An 18754-nucleotide genomic window follows, 5' to 3' on the forward strand; every position below is an offset into this window, starting at 1 on the left:
CAGGATTTGTCATTCCATAACTTTTTTAGTTTTTACAGTTCTTTTTTTTTTAAAGATTAAAATTCTTTTTTGGTCAAAAATATTAAATTCTGTTTTGACAGTTTTGCTACTTCTTCATTTTTTTGTCTTATTCTGTTTTACATTTTAACAATTATAAGTTAAAAGTTAAAACCTCAGTCATCTTATTTCGTAACACTCGTTAAGATAACGTGTTACATACTTACATGTCATGAGAAATGCTTATTTTCAAAAAAATAATTAAATACAAATGCAAAACGGATCTTAAAAGAAATAAATAATATGTCTAATTTATAAGGGATAAAGTGACGTTGTTTCTATCTACTGTATTTAAATTTATTTTGGAGCCCAAATATAGATGGGTGTGTCAGTCTTTTAGCCCATAAGATAAATTACATATTTACAAAATTTACAAAGGCCTTCGAATTTGATAAGGCCTTTCAGTTGAAGGGGATTTAATTAAGGTACATTCTGCTCTATCCCTATACATATATAAGTAAAAGTGAAGTACATAAGTGCTTCCGTCCGGTCAATTTTGCAAAAATAACCCGAATTAAGAGAGTTGGATCCGGGTAAAAAATATCCACTGCGTTTATAGTGGGTTATTGAGTTACAATTTAAAACTAAAATTTAAATAGATTTTCCATAAGTGAACCACATTAGTTAGGTGAATATTTTGTGTTCCTAGAATTTAGGAAACTATCAATCATTATCGATTAATATTTAATCCGACAAAAACTTTACAAACTTTGCAAATTAAATCAAACTGAATATAGCAAATACCATAATCTACACTAGTATTTTTGCAGCAATTTTTGCTCAAAAATACTTTTTGGAAAGTTTTTACATTTATTGTATTGACTTTAATATTAGTTACCAAAAATTCAAAGTTAATTATAGATAAGATTTAAAAAAATAAGGAAATCTTTGTACTTCATTCAAATGATTCCCTTTCATTTTTATTTAAAGTTATATCTAAATTATTTTGAATTATTTTATAATATATTTAATTAATAAAAATTGTGATTTTTCCCTGCATATGATGTAATACAAATTTTTTAAAAACAGACATATATTACAGTATTACTCAATAGATGAATTAAAAATACATGTATAATATCCCACACCGCCTAAAAAAATTGGGCAATAGTTCAGAGTCATACTATAAAAGAGACCAAAATAATTCATAATACAAATGAGTAGAAAGCTCGATTTATCAGGCATTCAAACTTAAAACACTTTTATTTGGTATATTCCTGTTCTTTATTTTGAATATTTTTTAAAAGTTAAATATAATAAATATTTAAAACTTTTAAAAATATTTATGTTTTATAAAAAGTATAAATATTATAAATATTTATATTTTTTAGAAAGTTAAACTTTATAAAATGTTAAAAATATTAATAATATTTAAACTTTATATTAAAAATATAAAGTTTAAATATTTATAATATTTGAAACTTCATAAACTTTTAAACATTATATATATTTCAACTTTTAAAAAAAGTTAGAAAACCTTTAAATTATTAATAATAGATTTAAACTTTTACAAAACTTCAAATATGAGAAATACTCAACCGTTTTAAGAATTCTAAGTATAATAAATATTTAAACTTTGTAAGAAGCGTCAATCTTATAAAATGTAAATGGTTACAACCTTAATAAATAACATATCAACTCAATCTAATATTTTACAATACAAACCAATAAATATATAAAATTAAGATTATATAGTTCGAGTTAAAATATCTCGGGAATGAGTTATGTAGCGGGACGGGTTTTGTTGATATTTTTATAAATTTTAAATATCATTAATTTGGTGTTAAACGAGTAAAACATCAATTCATTATTTTGTTAACACTATCGGTTTCCGAGAATAAACATATCTAATTAAATTGATTAATAAATATTATGTAAAAAATAAATGATATTTAAGTATTATATGGTTTAAACTTATAAATACAACTTATAATTTAAATGTTTTAGTTATAAATAATTTGTCTTGCGGTACACCGCGGGTCCTAATCTAGTTAATAAATGATAAACTCTAAATCGTTTAATATAATATTCTATCAGAAATTTTCATTAAATATCTAACTAAAATATATAATTAAAATTAGAATCTTGATATATAATAGATTCCTATATGAAATTAAAAAAAAACGAAATTATTATTTTATATAAGAACAAATATACGATATAAATATAAAGGCATATACATATATAGCAAAGTTTAACATTATTTTAATATATAAAAACTAAAACTATACTAGAAATTATTATTATTATTAAAATATTTACCATTAGATTTGTTAATTTACTAATATTTAAAATTTTCAGTAAACCAAAAAAATGAAAACAATAGTAATATTATTAAATTTTTCTATAATATAATCGTATAACAATTACAAGGAAGCTACACTGTCAAAAAAAAATTACAAGGAAGTTACTATTTTTTTATGGAAAAAATTCTTTCATATTAATTGTCATAGTTAATAACCGATTTATGGTAATTTTCATATTAATTGCTCCTAATAAATGTGCAGATTTTTAAAATATATAATTATATTTAAAATTAATATTAAATTGTTCTTCTTATAAATATAGAAATGTGTCAATACTTTCATGATGTAAACATATTCTCTTTTTCTCTCTCTCTTAGTCTCTTATTATACATTATAATATTATACTAATTTAAGTTTTAAAAATCTCGTGATCTTCACATTACCTCTTCCTCATTTTTAATACGATGGTTGTTCATCTATATCATAATGTAAATTGTCATATGGATTTTTAATAACATAGTAGGATTTGCATAATTTCAATCAATTTGGATATCTATTTGTTTAATAGAGCAAACTGATCTATGTGTGTTTACAATAACAAAATATGCATTTCTATAAAACGCACATGTTATCATGCCACGCGGGTATGTATACAATTTCAGCAATATTATTTATGGTTTCATATACATTAAGTTTTTATAAGATTGTTTGAAGTATCTCATCTCAGCTATGTCTATCTAGCTTACATACATTTTTCAGGTGGATACAGAGGCAAGTCTTACCTTTACAAGCACTATTTATATCTTGGCAGGGACTTTGAAAATGGAGAGGACATTTGTTGTCATATAGTGAAGAAAGGTGGAAGAACACAAAAGTTTGATATATAAATAATGGTGGTATTCTATGACCCCATAAGTGACATGTGGTTAGTCTAAATAACCACTGTGTACGAACCTATTTAAGGATATAAATGGCATTAGAACAACACATGGCATGTTATGCTCTGATGATCAGTTCCAGTTTCAGTATTGTTACAGAACCTATATTTCTTCTTTTTACTACTTTTGTATAGACAATGCTCTGTTTTGGCAATGTCACTTGTTTAATCCTCTCGATAGCGTCTTTAAACCTCACTTTCCTATATTAGAAATACCTTATTGTGGAAGTTTTTTTTTTTTTTTTATGTTGATTGATCCTTTCTTTTTTATACAAGTCGAGAATAATCTCAACATCATACATTCTTTTCAGCTTACCCTTTAATCATCTTGGCTCACGATTTGTTCGATCTGTCTTTACCTTTTAAGCTGCTTTTTATTGGACCCTTTGACTTGAGCTAGCGACCTAAGATAATAGACTAATTTAAAGAAAAAAAATCAGGTGTTTTTTTTTTGGAGCAGTAGATTAGAGAAAAGAAGGACATGCTTAGAGTGCAATACAAGTAAAGTTGTAGGACAAAAATAATCAAGTAAACAAAAATCGATTTGGAAAGGAAATAGATAGGTGACGTGGAAAATATTCACGGTTTGATGAATAAAGTTGGTTGTCTGTTTTAATGACTTTGTTGTCCTTTTCCTCGGGATACAGACACAAGAGCGCAGACCCATGTTTCTTCCATTTCCTCATTACATTTATTGATTTCTTACTTTTCTTTCCTTTACCCTTTTAAATATAGAGTATATATACTACATGACTACACTAGAATTCATAAAATAATTATGATTTATGTACAACGGTCTTTTATGCAGCTTAAAATTACATTTATCTCTTTCCGTCTTCTACAAACATAAAGGCCCTATCTGATCGAAACTCAACAATTATCTAATTTGAATTTTGCATGTTTTCTACTCTCACACGTTTCTCATTTATTATTCTAATAGTTTTTCCATAAATTATTCTATAATTTTTCCGAAACTCAAAAGTCTAGCAGTCCTTATAAGGGTTTCCCAGCATCAAATAATAAAAAAATTAAATATTTATTACTTAGCTTTCTCTCCAACCCTACAATTTCACTTGACTACATTCTCTCGGCTGCCGTTCACGACAATATTTCTCACAGCAATAGCCGACTATATAGAGCTTTGTCCACGTATTAACTGGTGAATCCATTTGACTCTTCTATATTTCTTGGTTAATTGATTTTCTATTCGTATTTTATATATTTAGATGTCAAATCTGGGTTTGCCATCACGAATGTTTGCTAAAGGATCCGAACCCACCGGCGAAAGGGTCCACTCGTACAGCGACCTCTCTATCATAGACGATATCGCCGCTGTCTTGGTCCCATCTGAACTCGAGATCATTAAATTCTCCCAGTTTGGGAAACTTTTTGCGGTTCCGGAGAGTGCCGCTTACTCTGGAAAACTCATTCATTTTCTATTGACGCGACAACTCGTGGTGAAGAAAGACTACGAAATATGGGTTATATACGGTGGGTTCCCGATTTGTTTCTCAATAGCTGAATTTCCAGCGGTCACCGGTTTAGGATGCGATAAGCTTCCTACGGACAAAGAGAAGAAGGGTAAACGGAAAAAAGTTGTCGGCAAATATTGGTACAAGTACTTCGACAGGGCCGACGTATCGGCCGACTGGCTCGTAAGTAGACTAAAGAGGCATCTCGTCCCTGAGAGAGATAATCGGATCCGTTACGCCGTACTTGCTCTGCTGGACGGGGTCCTTTGCCCTACATCTGCGAAAAGCAAAATCGTGCCATTGCATGTTGACATGTCTGACAATCTGGAAGATTTTCTGAAGTATCCATGGGGGACAAAGACTTTCAAACTTATGATGTGTTCTATAAAGGATAGGGGGCCCCAAAACTTGAAGAAGAAATCGACAACCGTCCAAGGATTCCTTTTAGTGCTTCAACTGGTACTTCTTCAAGCCGTTCCGCAAATTAAAGAATTGCAGTTTCTAGGTCCTAATGATGACAATGATTCCGATATGGAAGAACCAAAATTCATTGAGCGCCTTTGGACATTGAAGTTGGATGTTGTTTGGAAAGTCGATGGTAAAGCAGCGGTAAGATCTCGATATCTTCGCCTTTACTATGCCTTTAGTTATTCAATCAAATTAGGTCTTCCACTCAATGGCATAATCTGTTTACGAATTTCATAGTATCCCACTTAATTTTCTTATATTACATTTTTTACGATGAAAATGATATATTGTTTTAGTTTGCAAACATTTGTAAGACATCAGATTTCCTATAAAAACACAGGGTGCATGTGCCATGGCACTTATTTTGCCTTCATATTTATATGATGTTAGAGTAACGTAACCGATTTGCAATTAGATCTGACTGCAGCTTAAGATAACTTTGATTGCCATATGACATGTTTTTTTCCCTTGTGTAGTGTACAATTGACTCTCTGCTAGGACCCCAATTGGGTCATGTCATTGAAGACAAGCCAGACGAAGGGGTTGATAGACTAATGGATATGATCAACGACAACTGCAATTTTACGGATTCAATGTTTGTGTGTGGTAAGAACAGTGATGACCACAGGATAGATAAGACCGACAGCAGTGACGTTTGTAGCACAGATGCAACAGATTGCGAAGGTGTAGAAAGAGGAATACCAAATGAGCCCCAAATAGGATCCAAAGGGAAGCGGAAGGCCATTGATCACCTATCGGAGGGTCTGAAACAATATGTTGAAACAAAGGTTAAACATTCTGAAAAACGTGTCATGACAGCCATAGCAGACTCAGAGGTTAGGATATCGGATATGATAACATTGGCTATCCAAAAAATTTCATCCGGGCATGTTGGTCATAAAGAAGAAAAACCAGGCAAGGTAGATGTGGCTTCTGATCTAGTACGAGTGCCTCACACATCTTCTTACCCGGTCGAGACTGTCCCAATAGTTTCCGCAACTGTAGGAAGCGGTATGCCTGTCCTAGGAACCGTTGGGAATTGTAGCAGTGCTAACCAGCACGCAAACATTCACGGAAATCATAAGGTACCGCACCTCTAAACATTGTTTTAAATTGACTGGGGACTATCTTACCGTTCATGCTTTTGATGTTTTCTTTTGCATTGAATAACAAGAGTACCCAACTATCTTACCTTTCATGCTTCCATGTCTACCACAAATATATATCTGTTTATTCCGTCCCCAACTAGAGTATATGTTTTGTAGTGGTTTAGTGTGTTTTTTAACAAATACATGTGTTATTAGCTTAAAACATTTGTTTTTTTATAATCGCATGCGTTTCCGTTAAAATACGAAACTATTCATACGGTTATTTTGAAAAATGCTGTTACTGCCACTGTGTACCACTTCGTTTGTTTGTAGGTGGCTTACTCAATGAACGCATGTTTACTTTACGAACAGGGTTCTACAGCAGCAACTGGACATATGGTTACTGATGTTGACAGACTTCATGATGAATCAAAGGCTGACACTTTCCCTCCAAACAAAGGCTACAAAGGCTACAAACTTCCTGATGAATCCAAGGCTACCAAAGCATCCACGGCTGACACTTTGCCTCCAACCAAAGTGTTCCTTCATGAAAATCCACCGGTATGAATTATTTTTGATGTAGCTTGGCTGGTATGTTACCTATGTTGTTTGTTGTAAATTGGATGCTTCATGGTTTAGTAGGATTGTTCATTTTAGATCTGATTATATTTCTTCATGTACCGCCTTTTTTAGTTCTATTTGAATGGCCTTTAAAATCATATTTGTTAGAGAAGTAATTTCCAGTTCCGGAGGAAACTTTATTCCTCGATCTGCGATAAGCTTGGCAGTACTACTGCGACCATGTGTTTTATTTAAAGACAATGTTATTTTATTTTGTTACTATGTTCATATCGCAAACACATGTTTTTATTAAATGTTCTTTGTAGTACTCGACGTCTTCTTTGGTAATTCTAGAAGTTATACGCATTCTTATTAAAATTGAAATTAGTGCACGCATTCTTATTAAAATTGATAGGTTTTGGATTATATAGTTACATAGGCTGTTTTCGTTTTGAAACATGCGTAGGATTTAAAACATAAAGAGTTAGCAGCGACGGCAAAACTCTTTCGTGCACCAGAAAATGTAGCATTCCTCACAGCGGTCGTAGATATTGTGGAATTCAGAGACCGCACAGTTCCAAGTTCGTGTGTAAGCGGTTCCACGCGTTACCTGCATTCTTTCCAGTGTTCCAAATACTGTGTCTCCCATCCCCAGAACAGTGGGCCAGGACATGCCCATCAATTGGTCCGTGAAGACCTCACCTACGTCTGTCTCCCCACCACACGCAGCCAACATCGCCATGACGAAAACGGCCTCAGGGACTCTGTTCACCGGCTTGAACATGTGTTTTTTCGCTAAAGCCAAATCTTTTTCCCGGCAAGCTAGACGTAATCCTTTTAGGTAGTGTGCTTCCGGTATTTCGTCGGCCAAAGCTCTCTCGAACTGCTTCCTGAACATGCCGTTTTTAGTCATATGTGATGGATGATCTAAAAACTGCCGCATTATCCCTCTCCACATGATTTCTCCCATTTTTGTGGTTGTGATAGTGTCTCCTCAAATATGAATTTATAGTAGTTTTATGCGGAACCCTCCATTTATGTTAAAAGTGGGTAGGAAGTTGGTCAGTGGCAATTCTTCAATAAATACTCACCAAACCTCAACCAAAATAATTTAATAACTCCAGCCATAGGGTTTCTATGAGACTCATCTAGCCTCCTATCTTTTGCAATAGTATTGAACGTTTCCACATATATATTAAACACTCGTGTTTTCATTTAATAGCATGAGTTCTACATAAAATAAGGGGGACAAGAGCAATATTTTACATACGGAAACAACAAAAAACTGAAAATAAAAAAAGCGCCACTGGCTGCTTGTGGTAGGTTCTTCAACACATTAAGATTCCTGTACCCCATTTGCCACCATAAAGGTCAGTATCTCCATGCTAATATATACAAGATAGCAAGAACCCTCCACTTAATTTTTCCATACGTTGATGGACTACCCCTACCGAATAAAACCCATTGCTAATACACGAGAACCCCCAGTTTCCTGCAACCTAATAAGAAATGGTAATTAGTAATGGTGGTGTGTTTCATAGACATGCTCTACCAGAAAAAGTTTATTTTTTACCTTCAGATAGGCACCGTGCATGTAGCACGGTTATGCCCCTCACCATTACACCGTGAACACCTAGTCGCGTTCCTACGTCTCCCCTGAAAATGATAGTTAATGTTCAGGGTTAGCGATGATAGAAGGTACTAAATATTTATACTTAGAGAAACGCGTCATACGCCCTTAAAACAAATGTGTAATTACGATCTCGAATTACCGTTAACTCTCCACGTGATGGTATCCTTTTTTTCTTTGGTCTCCCCGGTGGCCTACGTGTGAATGGGGGCTGCAAATCGAGAGAAGCAATCGAGGCTGGCAGTGGATACGCGTTCGAAACATCTGGAACAGGCTTGATGGACGCCTGGTAGGATTGCCTCTAGTTGTCTACCCAGCACTCAGGCGCCATGATGGACTGCAGTGTTATGCCTTCTGTTACAGCTGCAGATATTGCATGTGGGCAGGGGTAATATAGCATGTCGAAAGCTCTACACGTGCAGGACCTTTTGCCGAGGTTAACATGGTAATTTCCACCACTGTTTGACTGGACCTGGTACTCGAACCTATCAACATTCTTGACCGAGAAGCTTACAGGTTTTTTGAAGTTCTGATGAGTTACTTCACGTATCATTGGTGTTAGTGTTGACATCTCTTTTTTGATGCTTCACGACGCATTGCAAACCAGCTCATAAGGGTAGTCCGAATAAATTCTACGAGTGGGATTACCGGTAGCTCTCGTGCCTCCTTGAGAACCGAGTTAAGTGATTCAGCTACATTTCTTGTCATAACATTGTATCTGTTGCCAAGAAAGTAAGCATGTGTCCAGTGGCTGAACCCGATGGTTTCAAGGTAAGCACCACATGCTGGATCAAGCTTGATGACTTCGTTGAAGTACGTATGGAAGTCGCAAATTCGGTATGCTCACGCCGCCCTTAAGACGTGAAACGCCAGAAGTTTCTTCTTAAAACTTGATGTGATGATGCGTTGTAGGTGAACAATACATGGACCATGATGTGACTTAGGGTAAACCTGCATGATCAACACGTGAACAATACGATTAGGTTAGGTTTGTTATAAAGGCACAACACGAGTTTAATAATATAATAATAATATGACACTATTATAACATAATAACAATACATTATTTACTATAACATGACATTTTACATTATTACATTAGTTCTTTAACATCGAAACATGACAAGATTTAATGTAACATGTCATTTTACTTGCATACATTATTACTGTATTCTACCTTATTGCAGCCACCGTATAGTAGGGGCATGGACATGTAACTTGTACGGTAACATGTTTGATACTATATGGTAGTTTAGAATTGACAATAAAAGAGCTATTAGTTGAGGTATATTTTAGAAACGTACCCTTCGCAAGCCTGTGTAAATTGAAGAATGTCTATCGGAGACGAAAGTCAGGGTTTCCGAATCTGGTATCGCAGAGCTCAAACCACGGAAGAACCACTCCCAAGCAGTGTCGTTCTCGCTATCAACTATGCCGAATGCTAGTGGAAATATTTGAAAGTTAGCATCTTGACAGCTCGCCGTTAACATACAGCCACCATACTTCCCCTTCAAGTGTGTTCCGTCTATAACGATGACATGCCGCATGAACGCAAATCCCTCTAGTGATGCGGCAAATGCTAAGAACAGGTACTTAAACCTATACTGCCCAGCTGCGTCGATCTCTCTTTTAGCTCAATGACAGAGCCAGGATTCGCCTGCTTTAGAACATGTATGTACGCCGGCAAGAGAGAGTAACTATTAGCAGCCGATCCTTGTGCGCCCTCAATGGCAACTTCTCTTGATTTCCACGCCTTCCAATATGATATCCTTACAGAATGATCTGCTAGCAGGAGGCGCTGGAGATCGACTGCCCGGGGACCTCGTGTGTTTCCCTCAAACTTTGACTGCATAATGCTACCGACCACCCGCGTTGTTGCTTGTCTATGGTAATTACTGCGCTCTTTGACGGTGCACGTGTGTGTCAGCGTAACACTCCTGATTTGGTAGTTGTCACAGTCTTCTAGTTTGACTATGTAGACACGCCATGGGCAAGTTGGTGATATGCATTTAAGCGTGAGAAATTTTTGGCATGACCGATCCCTCCGAAAATGAAAGCGCCGGTTTAGGGCGTGGACTGCTAATTTGACGTTGCAATCTTGTTTGTTTTTGAAAACACGTCCTACGAACAGTTCGTCCCCTTCGTACAATACATCTTGCACAACTAGTTCCATTCCTAGTCGACCTTTTAAGTTACCACAAAAATTCAATTAGCATGTTACCTATGTAAAATATCCGACTCTCGTATATGTAAGATATCATAATTTTTTACTATATAGCATGGAATATGGCCATGGTCTCGTCAGTACGTATTGTTACGGGTTTGGACCTCACATCCGGTGGAGAGTTGAGATCCATCCACTCTGGCCATTGATACGAAAGATGGACCTCCCATCCATCATATTCCATCCCGAAAGCGGCTCTAACAAGCTCACGAACAACTGTTACTCGTTCGCCTTCACGTATAGTCATTCTCCGCACGGCGTTGAATGGGTTTGGGATGAACACCCAACTTCCATCGCCACCGATGCCCCATGAACCACTGACGACTCGAAGAGGACGGTCAGTTATTTCGGTTATAACAACCATTTGTACCTACGCGAAGGATATATATCATTAAATATAGCAAAGTAGATGTGGTTGTACATAAAAAACAAAACAAAGATTTTAGTTGTCTTATACGCACTGTCTATTTACCTACCTCTGCAACTTTTACTTCAACCCTGATCTTCTTTTGGCAACCTTTGGTTTTTTTTTTATAAGTGTGTTCGTGTGTAAATGCTAGCTACGGTATCAGATATATATGTCAACGAGTCAGAACCACTTTATGGCTACAATATTTACTTAGATATTTTGCTGAATAGTGTTGTGGGGCTATTGTCCACATATTTTTGATTTTTGAATCCTCATGATTCCCCCCATAACCCGAGGGATGCGATAGGAAGGTTTACACTGCAAAGCGGATGTCACGTCAAAGTGTCAATGTTTTACCTTTATGCAGCATGAGATTTTTTTGAGATAGACTTACAGTATACGCGCATTTAAATGTTTTTCTTAGCGATAAGGGTTTTCGCCAGTGGAGTAGTAGCTGATTTCGACACATGTGTCGCCCCGATACATATTTTATTATCTGATGTATGCGCGAAACCCATGTTATTATACTATTTACGGATTCTCCAAAATCTTTACCTACTAATGCTACCGTCGTAGCTCGTAGTGTCTCTGCATTTGCATTAAATGCCTTGGATACGTATCACCGATAGGTATTCTCCCTCCTAAATGTGTCATGTCGATCGTCCAGTGGACGATTTTTGAGGCAACTCAAGTGGCGATGTCATGATTCGTGTGTACTTATAAAATGACATGTTTTTTATATGATATCTTTATTCATGGTAACAGACTTGTTTGTAATTGATCTTCCTTGGTATTCATCTTCTTTAGCCCATGAGCTTAGTTGATTAACACTACCATGCGTAACGACTAGTTCTGGCCCGTTACCGTTTTCGAAATCTCGAAGAACCCTGTACCACGGAAGATGGATCCGGGACAATGGAAACCCACATGTGGAAAACTTAGGGTACATGTGATTGTTCTAAGACATACATATGTTTTTTTTGCAGGAATGGAGTTTCACGAATGCATGCGTACTAATATTACATGTGTAAGGAGATATCAATCCATTGCATAATAACTCGAAAAATTATTTCGTAAAAGCATGAGTTAGGCTCAATCTATGTAAGTTGTTTTCGTAGGCGTCACCCCCTTATACTCAGTTTAACTACTAACCGATTACAACCTATGCATGTTTTTTGTAACAAATTATTTCAATTTATATGAGTCTCATCATTACCTCCTATTAATGTTGTCCCCTACATAGAATAACCTACGGGTGGAGCACCTTTACTCCCGCATAATCATCGAGGATTATTTGGACTTTTCAGCCCCATCTACCTAAGTCACTCTTAAATATATAATATGCCATTTATATAGCACCTATCTAAATTATACAGTAATAAAAACATGTCCGCTAACAAATGATACATATAAGTACAAACAATTTTATAACTGCAAGTATTTTTAATTTTCATATATAATAAGGTTAGCTTACTATTGTATTTGTCAAATGAAACTACATTCATCAATATATATTAAAAAATATAAAAAGAAGGACACAAACTTTATATCAAGTTATATAACTACTCAAAAAGATGTAAGAAGCACAAAAAATGGGAAAACGTTTGGCTAAGACTTTAAGTATATGATTGGATGAGAGAATGATTGTTTAATAGGGGTTTAAAGTTATTTTAATCGCTAATCGAATAGTATTATGTTTACAGTTACAGGTTGTATCTACATGCGATTTACGTATTTGGTGGCATAGTTTCTGGATAACTTGATCTTGATATATCTTCGAATTGTATAATTAATCTTTGGTTTCTTATGTATTTAAAAATAAAACCGAAACAGTGAAAACTCCAAACTATGAACTTTCTTATAATAAAAGCTAAATGGAGTAAGAGGGCATGCTACGAACGTGCAACCGCAACCTTAATTTACGCAAAAATACAGATGTAACACAAAAACAATTATATCCAACAATGAGTAGTCACGTGGCTCTCTCTACGGATATGCCATTACGTGATGGACTTAATATTACAAGTGTCATTCTGATTTAGCAGATATCCTAATAAGAGCTGTGTTCACATGTCCCCTGCGGAGTCGTATTAATTCTAAGCCAACTAACTTGTGGAATTTATTTAATACTATACTATATAGTTTTCGTTTTGGCTCGTACCCAGTGTTTTGTTTAAAAATACATTGACCATATATGAATATTATTAATTGAGGTTCTAGATAATATAGAATGTTAATAAACATTCTGTTCAACACCAGAAGCAAACAAGATCTGTTTCAGCAGTGTCATTTCCTAACAAATCTACGAAAAAAGTTTTGAGTAAACATTTCCTTGGCAGCTGTACGTTATATAGTATTAGTTTTTAACTTTTGATTTTAATCTATAGCTTGAATGCTTGATTTTTATTCTGTCAAAGATTTTTACTTTATTTTATCACATTTATGATATATATTCTTTAAATGTCATTACATTTTTTTTTTCTTGACTAGTCTCAAGAGCAACTGTACTCTTCTGTTTTCTTTGGCCATTATACTGTATTGCACTATTTCCATTTGATTCCTGATCTACAAACCCAGGTAACTCTTAAAGATAAGTATATATGATAATCATTCTATAACAAATTATGGTAATTTAGTAAGATTATTACAAACTTTTCCCCATTGAAGCCGGTTTGCTTTCTTGAAGCCTGATTTCGTTCACGCAAGGAGACAAACTTTTTTCCGGGTTCAATTGCATAAATAAAAAACCTCGGATTTTGCAACCCTTGGCAACCAAAAAAGAACCACTAATGGATAGTATAAGAAAAGGACAGTGTGAAAATAATAGTAAAAAGCTATGCTTATTATCACAAAAGCAACATAAAGTTGAAACAACAATTATCATAAGAATCAACGGGGTAAAATGTCAAAAATGGTATCCATCTGTTTTTAGACTCAACAAGGTAAGTATAAAGGAAGGAACTCAAGATATGATTCCAAAACCCCCCCTAAATAAAATGAAACTTTTTAAATACTACATTTTTGTTTGCTTTTATATAGTAAACTATAACATATATCATTAACTATAGTAAAAAATGGTTACAGAAAGAAATACACGCTCTCTTCTCTAATTTTATCATCTTATTAACGGTCTTAATAATACAGTAGTATACTCCTAAAAATTAAAATTGGAAAATAGTGAAAGCTAATTGAAAAGGCAAAATTGATTTGATATAACTTTATGGTGGTATTAAATATGGACAGTTTGAGTTAGTTCGATAGCATTTATTTCTCTGCCTCTTTCCCAACGTCGTCCCCCCCCCCCCTTCATTATACAGTAGTACTACTTATAAATAAGACCGGTCCATGACTCTCACGTGACCTCTCTCTCCCCTCTCTCACGTCACGTGCCTCTCTTCTCCTTCTTTCTTCTTCGTCATTAATATAAAACAGTTGGGAAATTTATAACTCTCTCTCTCTCTCTCTCTCTTTCTTTCTCTGAAGCTCTCTCATCCATCAACAGACAACAATGGCATCACTCATCAATCCCAGCCATGGCGAAAACTACGATTCTCACTCTTCTTCTCTCGATAGTCTCAGACCTAGCGTAGTTGTCATCATCCTCATCCTTCTCATGACTCTTCTCATCTCCGTCTCCATTTGTTTCCTCCTCCGCTGTCTCAACCGCTTTAGCCACCGCTCCCTTCTTCCTTCTTCTTCTTCGTTTTCCCCCTCCTCCTCCTCCGCCGCCGTAACTTCAGATTCCCGACGATTCTCTGGAAACAGAGTCGCTCCGGAAACAGAGCGATCATCGGTGCTCGATTCGCTCCCGATTTTCAAATTCTCATCCGTGACTCGCCGATCTACTTCCACTAATTCCGGCGATTGCGCCGTCTGTTTGTCGAAATTTGAGCCGGAGGATCAGCTCCGTCTTCTTCCTCTCTGCTGTCACGCTTCCACGCCGATTGTATCGATATCTGGCTAGTCTCGAACCAGACTTGTCCTCTCTGTCGTTCTCCTCTCTTCGCCTCGGAGTCAGATTTAATGAAGTCTCTCGTCGTCGCCGTCGGAAACAACAACAACAACAACACCAGCGGAGGAGGAGAAAACAGCTTCCGTCTCGAAATCGGATCCATTAGCCGTCGTCAAACACCGATTCCAGAATCTCCTGATGATCAGCACCGATCTTACTCAATCGGTTCGTTCGATTACATAGTTGACGACGTCGAATCAGAAATCTCAGAGTCGAATTTTAACCGGAGAAGCACATCGCGAAAACAAGAAGACGCGACGACTACAGCGACAGCAACGACGGCGGTTGAAGCGAGTTTAGCGGCGGATATAGGTAACGAAGGTTCTAGAAGCTGGCTCAAGGATTACGTGGACAGACTCTCGAGAGGTATATCGTCGCGTGCAATGTCGTTTAGAAGCTCTGGTAGGTTTTTTACCGGGAGCAGTCGTCGGAGCGAGGAGTTGACAGTGATGGATCTAGAAGCGAATCATACCGGAGAAGAGATAAGTGAGCTATTCCGGTGGCTATCAGGAGTGTGAGACTGGTGAGCGAGTGAGTCGGTTACATTTTATTCATTCACTTCGTTTTAACCAAAACCAAAAAAAACAGAGCATTGCTTTTGGTTTGTACATAAAAAATATAAACACTATGTGAAGTTCTTTGCTTCAATATCACGGATATTTTTTTTTGGTTGGGTCGTTTTACTACTTTCTGACGATATAACAGATGAATTCTCTGGTTATAAGGTAAGTATATTACTACTTCTTATGGTATATTTTCTCTTCCAATCTGACAATATTCAGTAATTCGTCTGTGTGTGTGTGTCCAAGGCCATTCATTTAAAACATTGATTTCAGATGATACCAAATTTCCTTTAATTTGGATACAACTCTTTTTTTTTGGGGACAAATAACTTGGATATAACTTATGTTTAGAATATACAAGAAAAAAACAAAAATCTGTAACCGGGAAATACCAAAACCACAAAAAAGTGAAAATTTTGTTAGAAAATTAAAAGATGGAGACTTTTTTCACCATGGCATTTCCATTCACCTTCGTTATTGTATCACCAATCCGGTACTATTACGATTTATATATTCTCTCGTTTTATAACAAAAAGGTAATGAATATGATTCAAAATTATGTAAAAACAAAAATCATGTTCAAAAGAATTAATTAAAATACATTTATAGTTACGAGTTTAACAACCATTAAGGAACTAAATAATTCAGGTTGGATTAACATAAAAAAAACCAAACCATATCAGGACTGGTGTTCAAAGATGAGCGCATAAAGTAACAAGATAGTAAAGCCCAAAATTAAGTCGAACGAAGGACAGAAACTTAAAAAAAAAAAGAACTTATGAGAAGTGTGTAGAAGAAAAGGTTCGTCAACCAACAAACAAAACACAGCAAGAACGAACGAGTCTACCTACTCTACTTCCCAACCTAATAACTCCGCCGTGTCGTGTGACTTCATCGAGTAAGGAACTTATCCAATGGCTTCTACTTTTACTGTACCTAAACCCTTCTTGTCTCTTCCCATCAAAACCAATGCTTCTTCTCTACCTCACCAGACGAGCCTTCTCGGTACAAATCTTAATCCATGTTTCTCTGGTTTCTGTGTTAACTTTTTTTGTTGTGTCTTACTTACTCCCCCCATTAACGAATCCCTTCTTGTTTATTTATATCTTCTATAGGATTTCGAAGAAATTCCATAAGAATTAACGCCGTTTCCACCAAATGGGAACCGGCAAAGGTACACACCTTTTTTTTTTTTTTTTCTTTCGTCGTCATCTCCTTTGATCTATTATTGGTGGTGATTTTTGTTTTAATTGGGGGAGATCATTTCTGTTTGTTGTAATTGGGTTTTTGCAGGTTGTTCCACAAGCAGACAGAGTCCTTGTCCGTCTTGAATTGCCTTCTGAGGTTCTGTCTCTTAGCTTTTGACTTTTTCAGTCGATCTCCTTATCTCTCTTCCTGTGGATCCGCAGCTGTCGAGTTGAAATGTCCCTTTATGATCTTTAAAGTCTTGTGAACAATTTATTAGGATACTGAGATTACAAAAAGAACAAAAAAAATTAGTTTAGTTGCTCACCTCGTGGTATTTCGGTTCTAGTGAACGAATCATGAGTCTTTCTCGAGTCTTGGTAAATCAATGTATTTAGAGAATGGTTACAGTCCTTGCTGTGAATCATATATGTCTTGTGTTGAGGTGGCAAAGCTTGGTGCTTGTGTGCAGAAATCCTCAGGTGGAGTACTGTTGCCTAAATCAGCTGTGAAATTCGAGAGGTACCTAACAGGCGAGGTAAGACTAGCTCTCCCCTGATCTTTTACTTGGTTGTTACAAGACTTGAGAAGAAACAATTGATGATGGAGGAGTTGATGATTACAGGTTGTCTCTGTTGGATCTGAGGTCGGGGAAGTAGGACCTGGCAAGAAGGTATGCTTTCATCTTCCTAAAGCTTAAAGATAAATGAAATCACTGTATGAATCTCCTTCTTCATTCATTCATTCATTCATGCTCTTTTCTTTTTTTACAGGTTGTGTTCTATGAGCGCCTATGAGGTTTGTATTTGATGATTACTCCTTCTGTCTCATAAAGATTGATATTTTTTTGTCCCACAAATATTGATATTTTGTAAACTTCAAGAAGTAATCATTGAAAATATTTAAAATTTTGAATTGTTATTGGTTTAAAATTAAATAATATCTCTTTAGTCAAAGAAAATAATATATTTAAACTCTGTAATCATTGTTTTCTTAAAATGGTTAAAAGCTTCTAAACATATAGAGGGAGTATAATGGAACACTGTTATGACTTTGATCATACTTGTGTGAAAACTGATACATCTCTCTCTCTTGATTTCTTCAGGTTGATTTTGGAACAGATGCTAAGCATTGCTTTTGTAAAGAAAGCGACTTATTAGCAATCGTCCAGTGAAATCTAGCATTGAAATTGTGCATTCAATGGTGCTCTCATCTACCAAAGAGTTTCAGGTTTTGTTTTTTTTTCTTGTAATTTCAGTGACAGCATAGTTGTTCTATTGTTTGAATCTCTTGTTCCTGACACTAGATTCTGCTCACAAGCCAGAATGTAAGAGCTCAAAGTGTTGAATGGAACATGGAGATTGATCAGAAAACGAAATTTTTATGAGTCAACAATATTCCCTCAAAACAGAATTCGTTCTCTTTGCAACTTTTTTTTTTTTTCCTTGACAATTCTTTGCAACTTTAAATGTTAAAACCTTAAATGTTCATAGCTTAGTTTAGTGAACAACAAATCCATATTATAAGCTTTCCTGACTTGAACTTCTACGGTTTGAACGGTAATAAAGTGATTTTATTTTAGCTCAAAACAATAAAATTCAAATCAAAATCAAATTTTCATGAATATGTTTTTACATATCTCTCTATCTAAGTTCTGTTCTTAGATAAGTTGATCTTTTTTCCTTAACCTAACCAAACTTAATTTCTGTGAACGTTCACGGACCCATGGAGATGAATCCCATGGACCCCTCTTGCCGTCTTGCGTAATTAGACATTTTTTTTTTTTTTTTTGTTGAACAACACGTAATTAGACAATTCAACTTCTATAAAGTTGAATATTTTTATATTTTTTGGTTTAAATGAAAGTTGAATTGAAAACAGTCTAATGTCGTACTTGGATTT

General features: G+C 35.4%; 1 protein-coding gene, 1 non-coding gene and 1 pseudogene across 3 annotated transcripts; 2 read left to right on the top strand and 1 right to left on the bottom strand.

Moving 5' to 3' along the window:
- Positions 1-8404: 8404 nt before the first annotated feature.
- LOC147925022 (uncharacterized) lies at positions 8405-11047 on the bottom strand. The gene is made up of 8 exons (XM_087490711.1): positions 10768-11047; positions 10065-10643; positions 9764-10020; positions 9307-9410; positions 9064-9177; positions 8773-8944; positions 8602-8670; positions 8405-8485 (listed from the first exon to the last, which is right to left on the bottom strand). Exons 1-8 carry the CDS (start codon positions 11045-11047, stop codon positions 8405-8407), a joined length of 1656 nt encoding a protein of 551 aa, XP_087346837.1.
- A 3381-nt stretch (positions 11048-14428) lies between these two features.
- Positions 14429-15770, top strand: LOC104749315 (E3 ubiquitin-protein ligase ATL4 pseudogene; annotated as a pseudogene). Its single transcript, XR_015583751.1, has one exon. The product of XR_015583751.1 is annotated as an E3 ubiquitin-protein ligase ATL4 pseudogene (transcript).
- Positions 15771-16445: 675 nt separating this feature from the next.
- LOC104749316 (10 kDa chaperonin 1, chloroplastic) lies at positions 16446-18260 on the top strand. Its single transcript, XR_015584812.1, has 6 exons — positions 16446-16672; positions 16783-16841; positions 16961-17011; positions 17325-17390; positions 17478-17650; positions 17958-18260. It is a non-coding gene; the product is annotated as a 10 kDa chaperonin 1, chloroplastic (transcript).
- The last annotated feature ends 494 nt before the right edge of the window (positions 18261-18754 follow it).

This window comes from Camelina sativa, chromosome 16 (genome assembly GCF_030686135.1).
Source record: "Camelina sativa cultivar CO46 ecotype springtype chromosome 16, ASM3068613v1".
NCBI classification, from domain to species: domain Eukaryota; kingdom Viridiplantae; phylum Streptophyta; class Magnoliopsida; order Brassicales; family Brassicaceae; genus Camelina; species Camelina sativa.

Excerpts from the sequence above, each read along its gene's own strand:
- LOC147925022 (XM_087490711.1), bottom strand. The coding sequence starts at position 11,047 with ATGGTTGTTATAACCGAAATAACTGACCGTCCTCTTCGAGTCGTCAGT. Across the intron at positions 10,021-10,064 it reads GAGATCGACGCAGCTGGGCA|AGGGATTTGCGTTCATGCGG; the intron begins GTATAGGTTTAA and ends CCGCATCACTAG. Across the intron at positions 9,411-9,763 it reads TTTACACAGGCTTGCGAAGG|GTTTACCCTAAGTCACATCA; the intron begins GTACGTTTCTAA and ends TTGATCATGCAG.